This window comes from Poecilia reticulata, linkage group LG6 (assembly GCF_000633615.1).
Source record: "Poecilia reticulata strain Guanapo linkage group LG6, Guppy_female_1.0+MT, whole genome shotgun sequence".
Classification (NCBI taxonomy): domain Eukaryota; kingdom Metazoa; phylum Chordata; class Actinopteri; order Cyprinodontiformes; family Poeciliidae; genus Poecilia; species Poecilia reticulata.
In genome coordinates this window covers 1,545,720-1,562,523 of record NC_024336.1, presented here as the reverse complement: position 1 = coordinate 1,562,523, position 16,804 = coordinate 1,545,720, and the positions used below count along the sequence as shown (strand labels likewise).

Here is a 16,804-nt window from a genome sequence, read left to right as displayed (position 1 = left end):
TCTGCTTTCCTGAATGGACCATCTTCATCTCCACTGCAAGTGCAGCAAACAGGCAGCTCTTTTATAGATTACAGTCCACTAAAAGGTTGCATTGTTCCCTTGTTTATATTTTTAATAGTGTAATTATRTAAAGACAAAATATGTCTGGTGGTCCAGCTCCAATTTACATATCTTGCTAAGTTGCGGGTTTGAATATTGCAATACTTTCCTATAACAAAATAGACCTGCAGAAGGAAATTACTAATAAAATATCTTACATATGCATAGTTGTATGCTCTATGTAGAGATTCCCCTTAGCTTTGATTGTATATCTCACAATTTAGTAATTTATCATTGTTTATTAAACAATGATAAATTCTTTATTAAACTTTGAAAGCTGAGAGGCTTTGTTAATATTCTGTCCTAAAATACGGTTGGATGTGCCCTTTTTTTTTTTTTTTGAGCACCTGCCCCTTTAGTGGTCTCTGCACGGCCCTGATAATAAGGATTTTATAAGCGACTTCTCTGACTTTTTAGCTGGGATTATAACTAACTACGAACATGTCCTTATTGTTGGAGATTTCAATATACACGTGTGTTATCCTGACAAGCCTCTGGTAAAGGACTTTTTAAGCCTTCTGGACTCTTAACCTGCTACAGGCCGTATCTGGTCCTACACATGAGCACGGACACACACTGGACCTGGTTATTTCCTGCGGTCTGCCTGTAACTAACCTGGAAATCTGTGACTCTGTGTTCTCGGATCACCTGCCTGTTTTATTCTGTGTTAGTTTGACAACTACTGCAGTTAAAACTCGCGCTGCTGTTCGGCGCTGTCGGATTATTAACCCTTCCACTGCCACTCAATTCTCTACTGCTTTTCATCAGCTCTGTGGATCATCTGACTTCCTCCACTCTGATACAGAAGAGCTCTGGTCCTGGTTCTATTCTTCCTGCCAAACCATCCTGGATTCGGTTGTTCCATTAAAAACCAGGCAGCCAAAGATTAAACCTGAGCCTTGGTTTAATTACAGAACTCGTGCTGTAAGGAAGGAATGTCGTCGTGTTGAACGCAGGTGGAAAAAGGATAAATTGCAGGTCACTTTTAAATTTTAAAAAACTGTTGGCATCTTTTAGCACGGTTAAAGAGGCAAAAAGGGAATATTTGGCAAATATCATTTCCTCAAACAGCCATAACTCACATGTTTTATTTAACCACATTGACTCTGTGCTTAATATTCCACATGATGCCTGTTTGGAAGCTTCTCCTGACATGTGTGATAATTATCTGCGTTTCTTTATTGAAAAGGTTGGTAGTATCAGGGCTCTTATCACAGCTCCTGACTCTGACCCCTCTGTTTCGGTCCCTTGCTCTGCTGCTTTCACTCAGTTTGAGCTTGTGATTGTCTCACTTTTAGAGGACGTGGTTGGCCGCATTAAGCCATCAGGTGCCCCCCGTGATCCTGTCCCTCCACGATTTTTTAAAGATATTTTATCTAGCATAGGGCAGCCTGTTCTTGCAATTATAAATAGCAGTCTGTCCTCAGGTGTGGTCCCGACTAGTTTTAAACATGCAGTAGTGCAGCCACTGCTTAAAAAACCTGGCCTTGATCCTACTGTTCTGGCTAATTATCGGCCTATTTTGAAGCAGCCTTTTCTTTCTAAGGTTTTAGAAAAAATTGTGTACTGTCAGCTGAAACAGTTTTTTAGATGCCAATGGCATTCTGGAGGTTTTCCAGTCGGGTTTTAAAACTCTTCATAGCACGGAATCTGCTTCAATAAGAGTTTTTAATGGCAACCTTCTTGCATGTGATTCTGGTAACCATGTTGTTCTGATTTTACTTGACCTAACTGCTGCCTTTGATGCAGTAGACCATGACATTTTAACATTGCGATTACACCTAGGCCTGTCGCAATAAACAAAAAATCAATTATTCGGACGATAAATTAAATCTATCAACCTCATTTTAATTACCGTCTTTATCGTCTCTTCCGGACTTTTTTCTTTCTGTTGATGACACTGAATGAAAAAAGGCTCAACTCCGGTGCTCTCCACTGACCCTCCCTAACTAATTTCCTTCGTCTAATGTCCAGCGGATATTACACGAGTTGTCGGCCCATTTTCAAACCTTGAGAGACCACACCTTAGCCGACAGAAATCCCAGGTTCTGTCCCTGACAGCACACTCACAAGAAACATGTAGATTGAATTAAACAATATAAATACACGGCACGACGATCAGGTTCGTCGTGCCGTGTGGTTTCCAGTCACATGGGCACAAAATAATGGCTACAAGGTAGCAATTTGGCTCCAACTCCTCCCCTTGTCATTTCTATATACTTTGCACGAAATGTTGAATAAACATTAATGATGGCACAAATCATCTCCAATGTCCTCTGGACTTCGGATTGTGCCTTTCAGCTGTTTGGGATTCCCCTCCGTAATTTCCCCTCAGAAAGTACGGAGGAGAATCTGCGCTTTCTGATTGGCTACCTTTCACATTCAACAGGCTGCGTTAAGCCTCCAGTCGAGGAAAACCCCTGATTTAGATCGGAGCGGCCACGACAATCTACCATAACACACCACACACTGCAGGATGATCGGTTACGAAATCACTAGCGAGAATCTTAGATCGGCCAACGTTCTAAGATTGTTATAAGGGGAAAATAGGGGCAAAAAATGGTGTAGTGTGAACTACTGCATTGGGTAGTCGGATGTGCCCGTTTTCTCTATTTAAATCTAGTGATTACTGAAGGGCAATATAGTATACAGACTTAATAATCTGCACTCTTTTGGTTGAATGCAGTATTTATTTCCACTTTGGCTTTATGTTTAGTTTTTATTCAAGTACGCTTTTTGTTAATGGAGACTGAGAATCCATTTTATTTTTGTTTTTGGTTGTTTTATTTAGTTTATCAGTTCGAGTGTTACACTTTATTTTCAAAAGAACATGTATCAGGAAATCGCATGTATTATTAGTAATTTCCATTAAATCAGTGTCAAAAGGTCTTGAAACAGTATTATCATTTATCGCAATAATTTTTTAGACAATCGTCCAGCAAAATTTGTTATTGTGACAGGCCTAATTACACCACGTTGTAGGTATTGGTGGCACTGTTCTTAAATGGTTCAGGTCTTACCTGAAGGACAGAACAATCTCTTTGAAAATGATTGACTTGAATCATCTGCTGCATCAATGCCTTACGGTGTCCCACAGGGCTCAATTCTGGGCCCACTGCTTTTCTCTCTTTATTTACTGCCTCTGGGTTCTATCCTCAGGAAACATGGGATTTCATTTCATTGCTATGCTGATGATTGTTAGATTTATTTGCCCCTGAAGCAGAAGGATGTCCATTCCATCAAACATCTTGGTGCATGTCTTGGTGATATTAAAGCTTGGTTGGCCTTGAACTTTTTAAATTTTAATGAAAAGAAAACAGAGGTGATGGTGTTTGGACCCAGTGGCTCCTGTGAGTCCTTCTCTGTTGACCTGGGACCTTTGGAGGTACATTTTAAACCTGTTATTACAGATCTTGGTTTTAAGGTGGACAGTAATTTTAAATTGGACAGCCAAATCAGAGCCGTGGTTAAGTTCAGTTTTTATCATTTAAGGTGATTGGCGTCAGTGAAATCTTTTCTTTCCAGGCAGTATTTTGAAACGGTGATCCACGCTTTTATTTCGACTCGATTGGATTACTGTAACTCACTTTATCTGGGAGTCAGTCAGTCGCTGCTCTCACGTCTGCAGCTGGTTCAGAATGCTGCTGCACGACTATTGACAGGAACTCGAAAGAGGGAACATGTGACCCCTGTCCTGGCCTCACCTCACTGGCTGCCTGTATATTTTAGGATTCATTTAAAATTGTTTTTAAATCACTGCATAATCTTGCCCCGGCTTACCTCTCTGAGCTTCTTCACCCCTACATACCCCATCGGTCTCTCAGGTCAGCAGATCAGCTGCTCTTGGAGGTACTGAGATCCAGAAGGAAGCTCCGAGGGGACAGGGCTTCTCTGTCATGGGTCCTAAGTTATGGAACGACTTGCCTTTGCAGGTCAGAGAGGCCCCTTCACTGTCCACTTTTAAAGCTCGTCTTAAAACCCATCTATTTTACTTGGCTTTCAACTCCAGCGGGATCTAGTTTTAAATTGTATGTTTGTTTGTTTTTAAACTAAGTTTTTATTCTTTTATTGTTATGTTGTGTTTTAATGTACAGCACTTTGTATCAGCTGTGGTCGTTTTAAAGTGCTTTATAAATAAAGTTGGTATGGTATGGTAAAATATGCATGATTTACAGATTTTATTGACACCCCCAAATAAAATCCAGTACAACAACTTGTCTCACTACCTGCAATTCCTGCATAAGCATAAAATTGTGCAAATTGAAAGTACCAAAATAAATTTGATAATTGAAACACAGCAGTTTTGAAAAAACATGTTTTTTGGTAAACGTTTTTGTGCTAGGATGAGAAGGTTTTTCAGTTGTATCAAAATAGATGTATTTTGCAAAACTGCAATGGAAACACTTCAATGCGCAAAGCAAAGCAACACACAACAGGAAAGTTGTCACGATAAGAAGCCACGTAAGGCAACATTCACTACATTTACTACACTGACAAATGCTGCAGTGGGAAGAACTTATTAGGATTCAGCAAAAGTTCTCCACTTGTATTTTTATGAACTTTGTCAAATCCTGAAAGGGTTTTATTCTTGCAACATCGTTTAAAAGAAGAAAGCAGAAGCTGCAGGCCTTAATTCATTATTAAAGAAGGAGCCAAAAAGCCCATCATAATTCTGGTGAAGTTGCAGAACTATCCAGCTCAGGGTGGAGAATCTGGCAAAACCAAAGTTAATACTTGCATCTCCCTCCAACCTGGCCTTTATAAAGGAGCTAATGGAAAAAAGACCTTTTGCTTCAAAGTAACCACAACTTTCTGTTAGAAATGAGACATTTAGCCAAGAGGTTCATTTGTGAGGAAATCTATGTAGGCTAAACTGATTTTAAATAGCATATTGGAATATAAAGTATATTGCCGAATTGTTGCAAATTTGTAACACACAGCCCTGTTTTTCTGTTTTTCTGTGTATACACACCAACACTAAAACAGACTTTTCTCAAATCTCCTCTCTTTGGTCGGAGTTGTTATAAATAACTGTTGTTTGTGGAATTATGTGGCTGAAAGGCAAAAAAAAAAAGAAATAAAAAATGTATTTGACTTCCCAGATATCTGGCTACATGTGGACTAGGCCTAAGCATACAAAGGTGTAGGAGATGTGCATAAATGCACTTTACTGGGGTAATCATTCATTTTTGTTGTAATGTTTTTCAACCTGAAAAGCTTTTAAAAGAGYGTCTATGGTAACTTTACCTGTGTCAATGATGCCTGGATTGGAATGAAACCAGGTAGGAAGCACAAGTCCACTGAAGGTAGAGAAACCAAGGATGAGGAGGTTGCGGGAAGAGTTGAGATCAACATGCTAAAGAGATGGAGGGGGGGAGGAGAATGACATTAAGTAATACAGCTTGTTTAAATTAATTTATTGACTATTACTTCCAGACTATTTTGTTGTTCTGTGAAAATGAGCTGCCAACTGTTTTGGAACAGATCTAAAATGAAATTAGACATAATGTGGAAATAAAAAAAGCCTATGAGTCAAATACTATTTTAAGATGGATTCACATTTGATCATAACAGGTTAAAAATGTTAAAGTGGGGTTAGCCCCTAGTATTTATACAGGTCCTTCTAAAAAAATTTGCATATTGTGATAAAGTTCATTATTTTCCATAATGTAATGATAAAAATTAAACTCGTATATTTTAGATTCATTGAACAACAACTGATATATTTCGGGTCTTTTATTCTTTTAATACTGATGATTTTGGCATACAGCTCATGAAAATCTAAAATCTCTGTCTCAAAAAATTAGCATATTTCATCCGACCAATAAAAGAAAAGTGTTTTAATACCAAAAAAGTCAACCTTCAAATAATTATGTTCAGTTATGCCCTCAGTACTTGGTCAGGAATCCTTTTGCAGCCTTCAATGAGGCATGGAGGTAATCAGCCTGTGGCTCTGCTGAGGTGTTATGGAGCCCAGGATGCTTCAATGGCCTTAAGCTCATCCAGAGTTTTGGGTCTTGCGTTTCTCAACTTTCTCTTCACAATATCCCACAGATTCTCTATGGGGTTCAGGTCAGGAGAGTTGGCTGGCCAACTGAGAACAGTAATACCATGGTCAGTGGTTTTGGCACTGTGAGCAGGTGCCAGGTTGTGCTGAAAAATGAAATCTTCATCTCCATAAAGCTTTTCAGCAGATGGAAGCATGAAGTGCTCCAAAATCTCCTGATAGCTGCTGCATTGACCCTGTTCTTGATAAAACACAGTGGACCAACACCAGCAGCTGACATGGCTSCCCAGACCATCACTGACTGTGGGTACTTGACACTGGACTTCTGGCCTTTTGGCATTTCCTTCTCCCCAGTCTTCCTCCAGACTCTGGCACATTGATTTCCGAATGACATGCAAAATTTGTTTTCATCTGAAAAAAGTACTTTGGGCCACTGAGCAACAGTCCAGTGCTGCTTCTCTGTAGCCCAGGTCAGGCGCTTCTGCTGCTGTTTCTGGTTCAAAAGTGTCTTGACCTTTGACCTGGGGAATGCGGCACCTGTAGCCCATTTCCTGCACACGCCTGTGCACGGTGGCTCTGGATGTTTCTACTCCAGACTCGGTCCACTGCTTCCACAGGTCCCCCAGGTCTGGAATCGGCCCTTCTCCACAATCTTCCTCAGGGTCCGGTCACCTCTTCTCGTTGTGCAGCGTTTTCTGCCACACTTTTTCCTTCCCACTGAGGAGCCTTGATACAGCACTCTGGGAACAGCCTATTCTTTCAGAAATTTCTTTCTGTCTCACCATCTTGCTTGAGGGYGTCAATGATGGCCTTCTGGACAGCAGTCAGGTCAGCAGTCTTACCCATGATTGCGGTTTTGAGTAATGAACCAGGCTGGGAGTTTTAAAAAGCCTCAGGAATCTTTTGCAGGTGTTTAGAGTTACTTTGTTGATTCAGATGATCAGGTTAACTGCTCGTTCAGAGAACCTTTTCATGATATACTAATTTTCTGAGACAGGGATTTTAGGTTTTCATGAGCTGTATGCCAAAATCATCAGTATTAAAACAATAAAAGACCTGAAATATTTCAGTTGGTGTGCAATGAATCTGACAGTTTAATTTTTATCATTACATTATGGAAAATAATGAACTTTATCACAATATGCTAATTTTTTGAGAAGGACCTGTAGACTCAGAATTTAATCAAACTGAGGAAGCAAGCAAGAATCTTTATTTTTCCATAATACAAAATTGTCAGTACTCAACATGAATAACAGCAGATAAAGACAAATGTACACGGAAACTTTATATCTGTTCCATCTGCATTGGGTCCTTATGTGTTCTTCCATTTGCTTAAGAACTGAAATACAACACCCAACGTTTCAGTTCACTGCTAAATCTGAACACTGATATTGCAACCAGGCATTGTGTAAATGGTACACACTGAACTGCAGCTCCCTCCAGGTTTTGCTACGTATAACTGGGACTCGAGGGAGCTGTAGTAGTTCAATGCAAACAAAACAGTTGTTGTATGAATAAAAAAAGGAGCCAAAACGTATAAAGTTTCAACTGTTTTACAAAGACTGATAAAAGAAATTCTTAAAGGAAAAATACCTCATTGGGGTGGGACTTCAAGCACTAATGAGATGGTGAGTCGGTGCTTTGCGAGAGCAAAGTGGAGATTTCTATGTTCTGGGTGTTATTTTCTTACGAAAGCTTCCCTGGACTCCCTGCTGCTTGTTTTCTTTAACACTCGTTAAAAAGCAGCGCGAGACCTCTAAGAACCAGCCAAACAGTTATAGTCTAAGGCAAATAAAACCAGCACAAAGCTATTAATATTTATTATTTGTTATTTGAGCACTCCAATATTTTTCAGTTTCAACAAATGTTCTGCCAGATCTCATATTAACTTGTCTATAGCGGAGAAGGAAAGACCAACATCTAATTAAGCTTGCTATTAAAACTAAAGACCTCAGTGAATACGTTGAAACTTGATAGGAGCCGTTCCTGATAGAAAATCTTTCCGAAACCTTTCCACATGTTTTTATGTAACAAATAAAAAGAAGCACACAATTAATCGTGAGGTGTAGGAAAATGCAAAGTTTTTAACATTTGGTATGCCACGTAAAAATCTGTAAACCATGTGGAGCGTATTTATGCTAAGCCCTCCAGATTCGATAGTCATGAAGCACATTTTTGCTGCTATTAGACCTCTAAGACTTTTGGTACACCAGCTTTGCACATGTAGTTGACTGGTTTGGGTTTTAGCTAAAAAACAGGGACTTTGTGTCAAAAGGTAACGTCTCATTGGGGCCCACAGAAGTCGCATGTAGAGTATGCCAAGGTTCCAGCTAGCTCAGATTTTAACAAGTCATAACATTAGCTACCATGGCTATGCATATGATACACAGCTCTACATTACAATGTCATCAAACAACTCCGAACCTGTCCATATACTGAACAAAGCTTTAGAACAAATCAATGTGTGGAAGTGTCTTTGCTTTCTCCAGCTGAACAGAAACGAAACTGAAGTTATTATCTTTGGACCAATAGAAGAATGATCTTCAGATTTTGCAGCTAGATACTATCGATCAAGCCTGAAATCAGGGGGATTCTATCACCTGAGTACCATTTCTAGGACTAAAGGACTAAAGTCCCAGCAAGATCCAGAGAATCTCATTCAAGTCTTTATCTTTAGTTGCGCCACATGATCCAGAGTCCTGCTACTGGCATTCTCACTACAACCAGGAAGATAGAGCACATCGTCCAGTTCTAAAGTTCTAACACTGGCACCTTGTAGCTCAAAGAATAGACTTTAAAATACTTTCATTAGTTCATAAATCACTGAATGGCTAAGCACCAAAATACATTACAGTCCTGATGTTGTCATGTCAACCTTCCAGAAATCTCAGGTCTTCTGGTTCAAGTCTATTTTGTATCCCCAAAATGAAAAGAGAACTTAGAGAAGCAGTTTCCATGCTCCACTAATCTGGAATAAACTTCCAAAAAAATACAAAACAGATGAAACACTGAGTTCCTTTAAATCAAGGCTAAAAACTCACCTGTCTAAAGTTGCCTTTGACTGGAACATTGATCAAAATATTTGATGACAATTATTCTTGATGATAGCATTTGACAAATTTTAATGTTGCTTGTTTCATAATCAGTAAATATATTATGTTTGTATCATGTAAAGCACTTCAAAATTGCTTGTTGCTGAAATGTGATATTCCAAAACTTGATTTGATTTGTTGCCTATCCTTTGCAAAATAGTTGAAGCTCATTCTGATTGGATGGATAGTTACTGTGAACATTGATTTGAAAAGAGGTGTTCATTTATTGATTCCCAGAGGCAATTCAGGCCTAAATATAAAATTAATTTTGTAAAAGAAGTTCTTAAAACAAATAAAATTAGGTGGTGGAAAATTATGTTTCTTTCTTTAAAAAGTATTGGTGTTGTATGCATAAATATTTAGTCCCCCCCCCTCCCCCGAGTCAATGCAGTGTAGAATCAGCTTGCTAAGCGTCTGTAAAACTTAATGTGTTTACCTGAAGGTTGGATATCCCCACAGCTGCAATCATGCCAAACATGACAAGAAACATTCCTCCAATGACTGGGTCCGGGATGGTGATAAAAACCGCTCCAAACTTCCCAAAGACGCCCAGGGCAATCATCAAAACTCCTGTTGTCTGAAGGACGAGACGGCTGCCAACCTGAGATGAAGCAAGGAAAATGAAGATACTTGGCAACCCTGATTATATTTGGATATTTATGGTTTAAACATTCCTCTTGGTCTGACTTTAATTGTTCAATATTTGGAAGCGTGGTCAGCATGGACTGAACAGTTTTGTTCACTTTCTATGCTGAATTGCTAACACGGCGGGCAAACTATAATTGTAAAACAGTGCAGAAACTCAGCATCACCATTAACAAATTCTACTTCTGTTCGCTGATTGGCCCAGTTGAAATTCAACATGAGAAATCAAGCTCAACTGGAAAAATCCAAGACAGAGTACAGAAAGGTTCTTGACAGTCATTAGGTCTCAGCTTAGTAAAATACCACCCAGGTAAATTTTACACATATGCAACATGGGTATGCAACATGGTATTGCATACCCATGTTGCAGTACATGGGTATGCAGCCACATATTGTGGCGCACACATTAGATGTTTTGGAGCAAAATACATAATGTTTTGCTCCAGTCTCTTTAAGAACTGTAGCTGCTTTTCCAATGATCACATAATTTTGCATTTTGACAATTTCAAAAATAAATTTGCTTAATGTAAATACAACAATTTTGAAAAAAAACTAGTTTTATGATAAGTTTTGGCACTAATATGAGGTGGATTTTGGTGGTATTAAAAGTGTTGTATTTTCTAGAACTGCACTGGAAACACTTTTTTTGCTTCACTCGCGTCACGGATCACATTGGCCTCACCCTGTTTTTAGAAAACTTACAATAGCTGAGTTATACTTGACAGGAGATGGATTACCAGCAGATTTGCAGTAGAAGCTCACAACAGACTCGCCTTCTAGCTACCTACTTAGACACACACTGAACCTTGTGTGTTCGTTTCCATTCTATTTCTATTTCCTTTCTTCATATTTGTTTGGCAGGCCTGAACAGATAACAGTAATGAATTTCTTACCTGTCACATGAGTGAACTCACTGTTTAAGTGTACTGGTTTCATAAAGCAGGACAGTGTGTCACACAACATGATGTATGCGTGATGAGTGCGCTGGTTTAGGATGTGACCACACGTATCAGGTGAAGCTCTGCTTGCTTTTTTATATTTGAATAAACCAGCGCTACTTCAAAGACAGAAATGAAGACTCTTCTTAAAGTTTCAGTTAGCAATTACATTTTACGGTGCCAAATGTACTTTGTGATTCACTCAGCAATTGTCCAAAAAGCAGGAATGTTGATGTTTCTAAAGGTGATACGTTCACTGGAGAACAGGTTTCACAAATCAACTGTGCTGTCCGCTTTTAGACATCAGGCCATCCCCTCAGCAAAATGAGATAATGTTTCTAATGTATATTAAGGAAATTAAACTTAAATTTTATGATGCTAGAAGGTGAGAAGTCTTCAATCAAAATTAAGTCAGAGCCTATTAGGTTTACAGCAGCTTGTTAAAGGGGCTGCATTATGTGTTTTACAGGCACAGTCACTTGATTATGCTACCAAATGGCACTGTTAACTTCAGTTATAAAAATGCTATACGTATCAAATATTTTACTTGCCAATTTAACGCCTTAAAACTGGGTCTCTGTCACTTTAAAGACTCCTTTTTCTGAAACTCAGCCTTCAGGAAGGCATCATGACATTGCTCCTCTATCAACCCTTTAACAATGTTTTTTTCAACGTTTCACTGACAAGTAGCTTGCACGCTGAGCTTAACAGATGAGCAAGTGTTTGCTTATGGCTGCTGGCAAGACTGAAGCAGCTGAGTGGTGGAGTCAGGAGCAGAGGGATGCTCTGTGGTAGCTTGAAGAAGCTCAAGGAAGAAGCTGCACCTCCAAATTGGTGCTAGGTCCAACCAGGTGTTCTGTACAGCAGAATGGTTCCACGGGACATCAAAGGATTTCTCAAACATGCATGAAAGAATCAAGGCAACATCCCAGGTATGTTTTTGATGAAGGAATAACATTGTAACAYGATTTAAAGCTCAAAATAATCAGTTTTACACAATACTTCCCCTTTAACATACATTGCCTTGCAGAAGTAATAATAGTTGAGGATTTTCCTATTTTGTTACTTTACAACCACAAATTTATAGTACAACACAACATATTACATAATTGTGAAGTGAAAGAAAAATTAAACAGGGTGTTCATTTCTTCTTTTTACAAGTCAAATGTGAAAAATATGATCCCTTTCATTGTAATCACCGTTTCAAGTTTTTGGGCATGTCTCCATTAGCTTTGCACAACACACACCCAACCGGAGCTGTGTACCTTGGTAATTCCAAGTGCAGCGATGTTTTGGCTGTAGGACGTGGTTCCATTTCCAGTTCCCCACAGGGCGGCCAGGATGCAGCCCATGCCTTCAACGGCGATGCCTCGGTTGATGGCGTGAATGGGTGGTGGAGGAGCACCAGACAAACGAGCACAAGCATAGTAGTCACCAATGGATTCCATGGTAGATGCCAAAACGCCTGCCATCATTCCCAACACTGAGGACAGACTTACAGTGGGAATACCCCATTGACCTGTGGATAGAAAACTCATTTATCACACTTCATTTTCCAAATGGCTGTACATTCCTGATCATATCATCAGTTCCCTAAACCACATGCACACAAACACAAAAAAAAAAAAAAAATCTTGTAAAAGCACATGCAGGGTCACTGCAACCCCGGCAAAATGCACACAGGGTAAAACGCTCATGGTGTCCAATGGACAAATTCTTCCATTTTTTAGACATACTAAATTGTCATACCAGAATCGAATTAATCAAGTATAGAACGTAATTGGTTAGATGGTTTAATACTAGACTCGATCATTAATTAAATAATGGGGAAAAATAACAGAGTCATCATCAGACCTTTAATAGTTTCTACTCTTGTATTTAATTTTCCACATCTCTGGGGAAAAAAGTTATTTTGGGTTTTTTACAAGAAGCATAGAAAAATGGAATCCACATAAAAAAAGGAAATGTAGAAAGTAAACAGTTTGCCTCAATTTTACAACAGTTCAGTTATGAAATTTAAAACAAAGGTCATTGCTGCTGGATAACATGAACTGCAGTCCCTTCAATAAACATGATGAAAACCTTGTAAGAACTGGAAGCATGGATGCCATTCATTACACAATACAACAGGCTAACACAGTAAGTTTTTAAAGAATCGTCTTTAGGTTGTTTTTTTTTACACCAAAACTATTGTTCCAACTCTAATGAGTAACTGAAGTAACTCTTGACGCTCTGCATGAATGTTTTGCTTTGTTTTATTTTATTTTATTCATACAAGTCTATGACCCACCTTGTGCTTGCCAAAAGAAAACGTCTTTGCAAAACTTCAGCAGGGATCATTTCTGCTTTAGGAAAGTGATTTGCTCTCCTAGCATTAAGTATTTTAGAAAACACACCACAACATAACAATTTGAACCTGTATGCTATTGGTGTACATCTCCAGTCCTCAAGGGCTGGCTTCCTGCCAGTTTTAGTTGTGACTCTGTTCCAACGTAGCTCATTCAAATGGTTCAACTACCTGCTCAGCATGTTAAAGTTCTGAAGAGGCCGACTGATTGCAATGATTTAATTCAGGTATGTTGAACCAGAGAAACAACTGAAACATACAAAACCCTGGAGGACTGACTTTGGACACTGCTGCTGTATGCACTTAAATGTAAAACATTCAACAGATGTTGACAATTTCTTCAAGTGGATGATTTGATATGGTATTGTCTTATATGCACTTGCAGTATGTTAATTCCTCCGATGGATGACAGAGATACGCTGGCTTATGGGATCCATGGTTTGAAAGCAGATGGTGATTTCTTTGTATTTTTCAGAGCTGTGATGCAGTTTGACTTGGTACTGCATCACTTGTGGAAGTAGAAGGGTGATTTTAACAACTTTTACAAGTAAAAATATTTTAAGTGTGGCATATCAGTATTTAACCAGCTCTGCTAATCCTAATCAAAATTTCCTAAAATGGCCTCATAAGTTGTTTGATGCTCCTCAGTCAAGCAAGTGCGTAAAGCTCTTTCTGTTAATGTACCAACACGTCATTCAATGCTGTTTTCATAACATGCATACTGTTAAAAATTGGACTACACTCAGACACAACCACTACTGCTGCAAAAATTATTGGTCTGCCCACATCCAACCTTTCTGAAAAAAATTATAAAGCCATCATACGCACTGCATTTTCAATATAAGGAACTTCACTCTTACACTACAGGATTACCTCATTTATTGTCCTCAAGGTACAAATATAGGATGTTTGCGGGTATCATTTGTGTCAGACTTACAGGAATACCAGATAAACGATACAAAGGTTCTGGCTTGGGACTTTTGCAAATGAATTAAAAATGAAATTAATTGCATTAATGGCCAAAAAAACCCATCGACATAGCTGACTGTAGTGATATCCCTAATCATAGGTCACCACACAGTGTCCTGTGTTTCACAACACAGACTGTTATTGTTGGCAACTAAAATTAGCATAACTTAATACAAAATGTTACATGGAAACTTGTTCTGATGTTCTGCTGTGTGAATGCGCTCCTGTTCACGGAAAAGCCGGGATTAGTCTCTCTTTGTGGGTCAGGTGAAATAAATTACTGGTTCCAGAAAAGAAAAAAAAAAATCAAGTAAAGCAGTTGTCAGGACTTGGATGCATGCAGTATTGAGTCAACGTATTTTCAACCCGGATAAAAGCACAGTTATCAAATGCTTACTGTTTCTTAATTAATTCAGCTCATGTTGAGTGAGTCGGAGAACATTTTCAACCACAAATTCCAAGTAACTTACTAAAAGTGAGTGTTGACAGCAATTTGTCAAAAACTAATTTAAGTCATTGAACTATTTTCAATTAAACACAATTTTGCATTTGCAGTGCAGGGGTTTATAGTCAAAATGCACACCTCAATAATATTATGACTAACTGACATGTATCGTGCAGCCATAGCTACAATTAAATAGCTTAAATGAAAAAAATCTCCATTTGTTAGAAAGGATCAGTCAAGGCCCAGAACTAACTTAAATTGGGAATCTGTGGCAACAAAACTGTTTTTCCCCAGATGTTCTACATTTTGTTTAGTGACATTTTTGACAATTCTTATTTGCAAAATATCTCAAGTTCTGATGCTAGACTTTAAAACCAGGTAATTGAGTGAACATGCATTCAACTGCTATAGCACACTGACAACTCAGTTTTTCTGCATATGCAGATCAGTAGGCAAATTTGGGTGCCTTTGGGTGCTTGCTCAAGGGCACATTGACAGTTTGCATGGGAAACAGACCTCCTGCTATTTGTCAAATGACTACTCTTCACACTAAGTCACTGCTTCCCCCAAAATTGGTAGAAGTATTTAGATACCTACATATATAGGCTTCTGTACTTGCAAGGAAAGGTTGTTCTACAAAGTATTGACTCTAGGAGGTTAAATGAGAGACACACTTTTCAGATTTCCTTTTGGGAAGCTCCATGCTTTCTTGTCATTTCACTTTACATTTATCTACCACTTTATGTTGGCATATCATGTAAAAACCCCATCACATATCCTAACACTATGATTATAAGATATGAAAACGTGAACACTTGCTCAGTGAGTATATTTTACTCAACAGGAGGTGTTGCAGATGCTGTGAAATCATAAATTGTGCCTTGTCCTTTGTTCCTGTTCCAATACTGAATTTAACTTTAGGTGAGATGTGCATTACATTCATTGAGTTGACACTGTATATTGTGAAGGACATGGTTTAAAGGAGGCGGAGGGAGAACAAGAAACATATAATCATAGCCATGATTATACGAAATCATTTACAAGATGAAAAACCAAAAACCACCAAAGATTATTGAATTTCCTACTTGCACTGTGTGTTCTTTTAAAAACTGGGTAACACATGTGGAAGAATATATTTGACTTGTTGCCAGCCATTGCCAAAAAACTATTTTTGAGGCTCCTGGATACTACACAAATCTGTAAGTGAATAAATGCATCACCCCACATGAGAGGCATATACAATTACACAATGAATACTAGCATAGGGTAGTAAATTCCCATGAAGCAACACTTAGTCAGATTGCCAAAGAAATGTTGGCCCACCCTTAGCTAAGACACAGAATGCCCTCGATTTGCACTCAGAGTTGATGCTCGCCAAAGACTGAATGAATGGCAGACTGGTAGAGAAGTTGTAGTAGATGTAGGAGAAATGCTATGCTGATCCTCTGACACATGAGAACCTAAGTTGCAGTAAAGATTAAGAAAGTAAAGCTAATTTTTACATATCTAACCACCCCCTCATCAATCAACAATGAGAGTAAAAAGAAAGTACACTCTCTTTCAATTCAGTTTTTACATGTCAGGAAAATAAGACTAATAGTCTTAAATTTCCACCCTTGGTTAAAGCTGCAGTATGTACTGTAACTTTTATAAACAATATATTTTTTATATAATTGCTAAAACTATCACCATGCCGTGACAGTATGGTTTGAGAAAGATAATCTGTGAAAAGATTGTGCTCCTCCACCTCGTCCCTGTACTGTTATAGCTGTCTAAAGAAATGTGCCACTCCTCATCAAAAACAACCAATGAGAGCAAGGAAGAGTGTTTTAAGCACTTGTCCACAAGACCCATTCTAACAAGTAAAGTCCTTATTCACCAGGGCCAAACTCATTTCCCATTAGGAGATCCTGCTTGGATCTTCTCAGATTTTTGTGCCCACTTCATGGGCATTACTATATGCAATGAGCCAGATATTTCTATAGGAATTACATATAAGGCTGGATGACATATCTGGCCTTATTTGAGTCTATCAGAACCAAAGAAGCCACTTCTCTCCAGGAAAAACATCAGGGACAGGCTGATATTCTGCAAAAGGTACAGGGAGTGGACTGGTGAGGACTGAGGTAAAGTCATTTTCTCTGATGAATYCYCTTTCCGATTGTTTCGGACATCTGGAAAACAGCTTGTTCGGAGAAGACGAGGTGAGCGCTACCACCAGTCTTGCCTCATGCCAACTGTAAAGCATCCTGAAACCATTCA

General features: G+C 38.7%; 1 protein-coding gene across 2 annotated transcripts in view; it reads right to left on the bottom strand.

The window, feature by feature from the left end:
* The window catches only part of LOC103465623 (solute carrier family 23 member 2), a 63,395-nt gene that overhangs the window by 9,562 nt on the left and 37,029 nt on the right, over positions 1-16,804 (bottom strand). For both annotated transcript variants that reach the window (XM_008410623.2, XM_008410624.2), the window contains 3 exons: positions 12,047-12,300; positions 9,635-9,799; positions 5,347-5,455 (listed from right to left, as the gene is read on the bottom strand). In XM_008410623.2, coding sequence (XP_008408845.1) covers positions 5,347-5,455; positions 9,635-9,799; positions 12,047-12,300 — 528 coding nt within the window. The remainder of the gene's footprint in view (positions 1-5,346; positions 5,456-9,634; positions 9,800-12,046; positions 12,301-16,804) is intronic.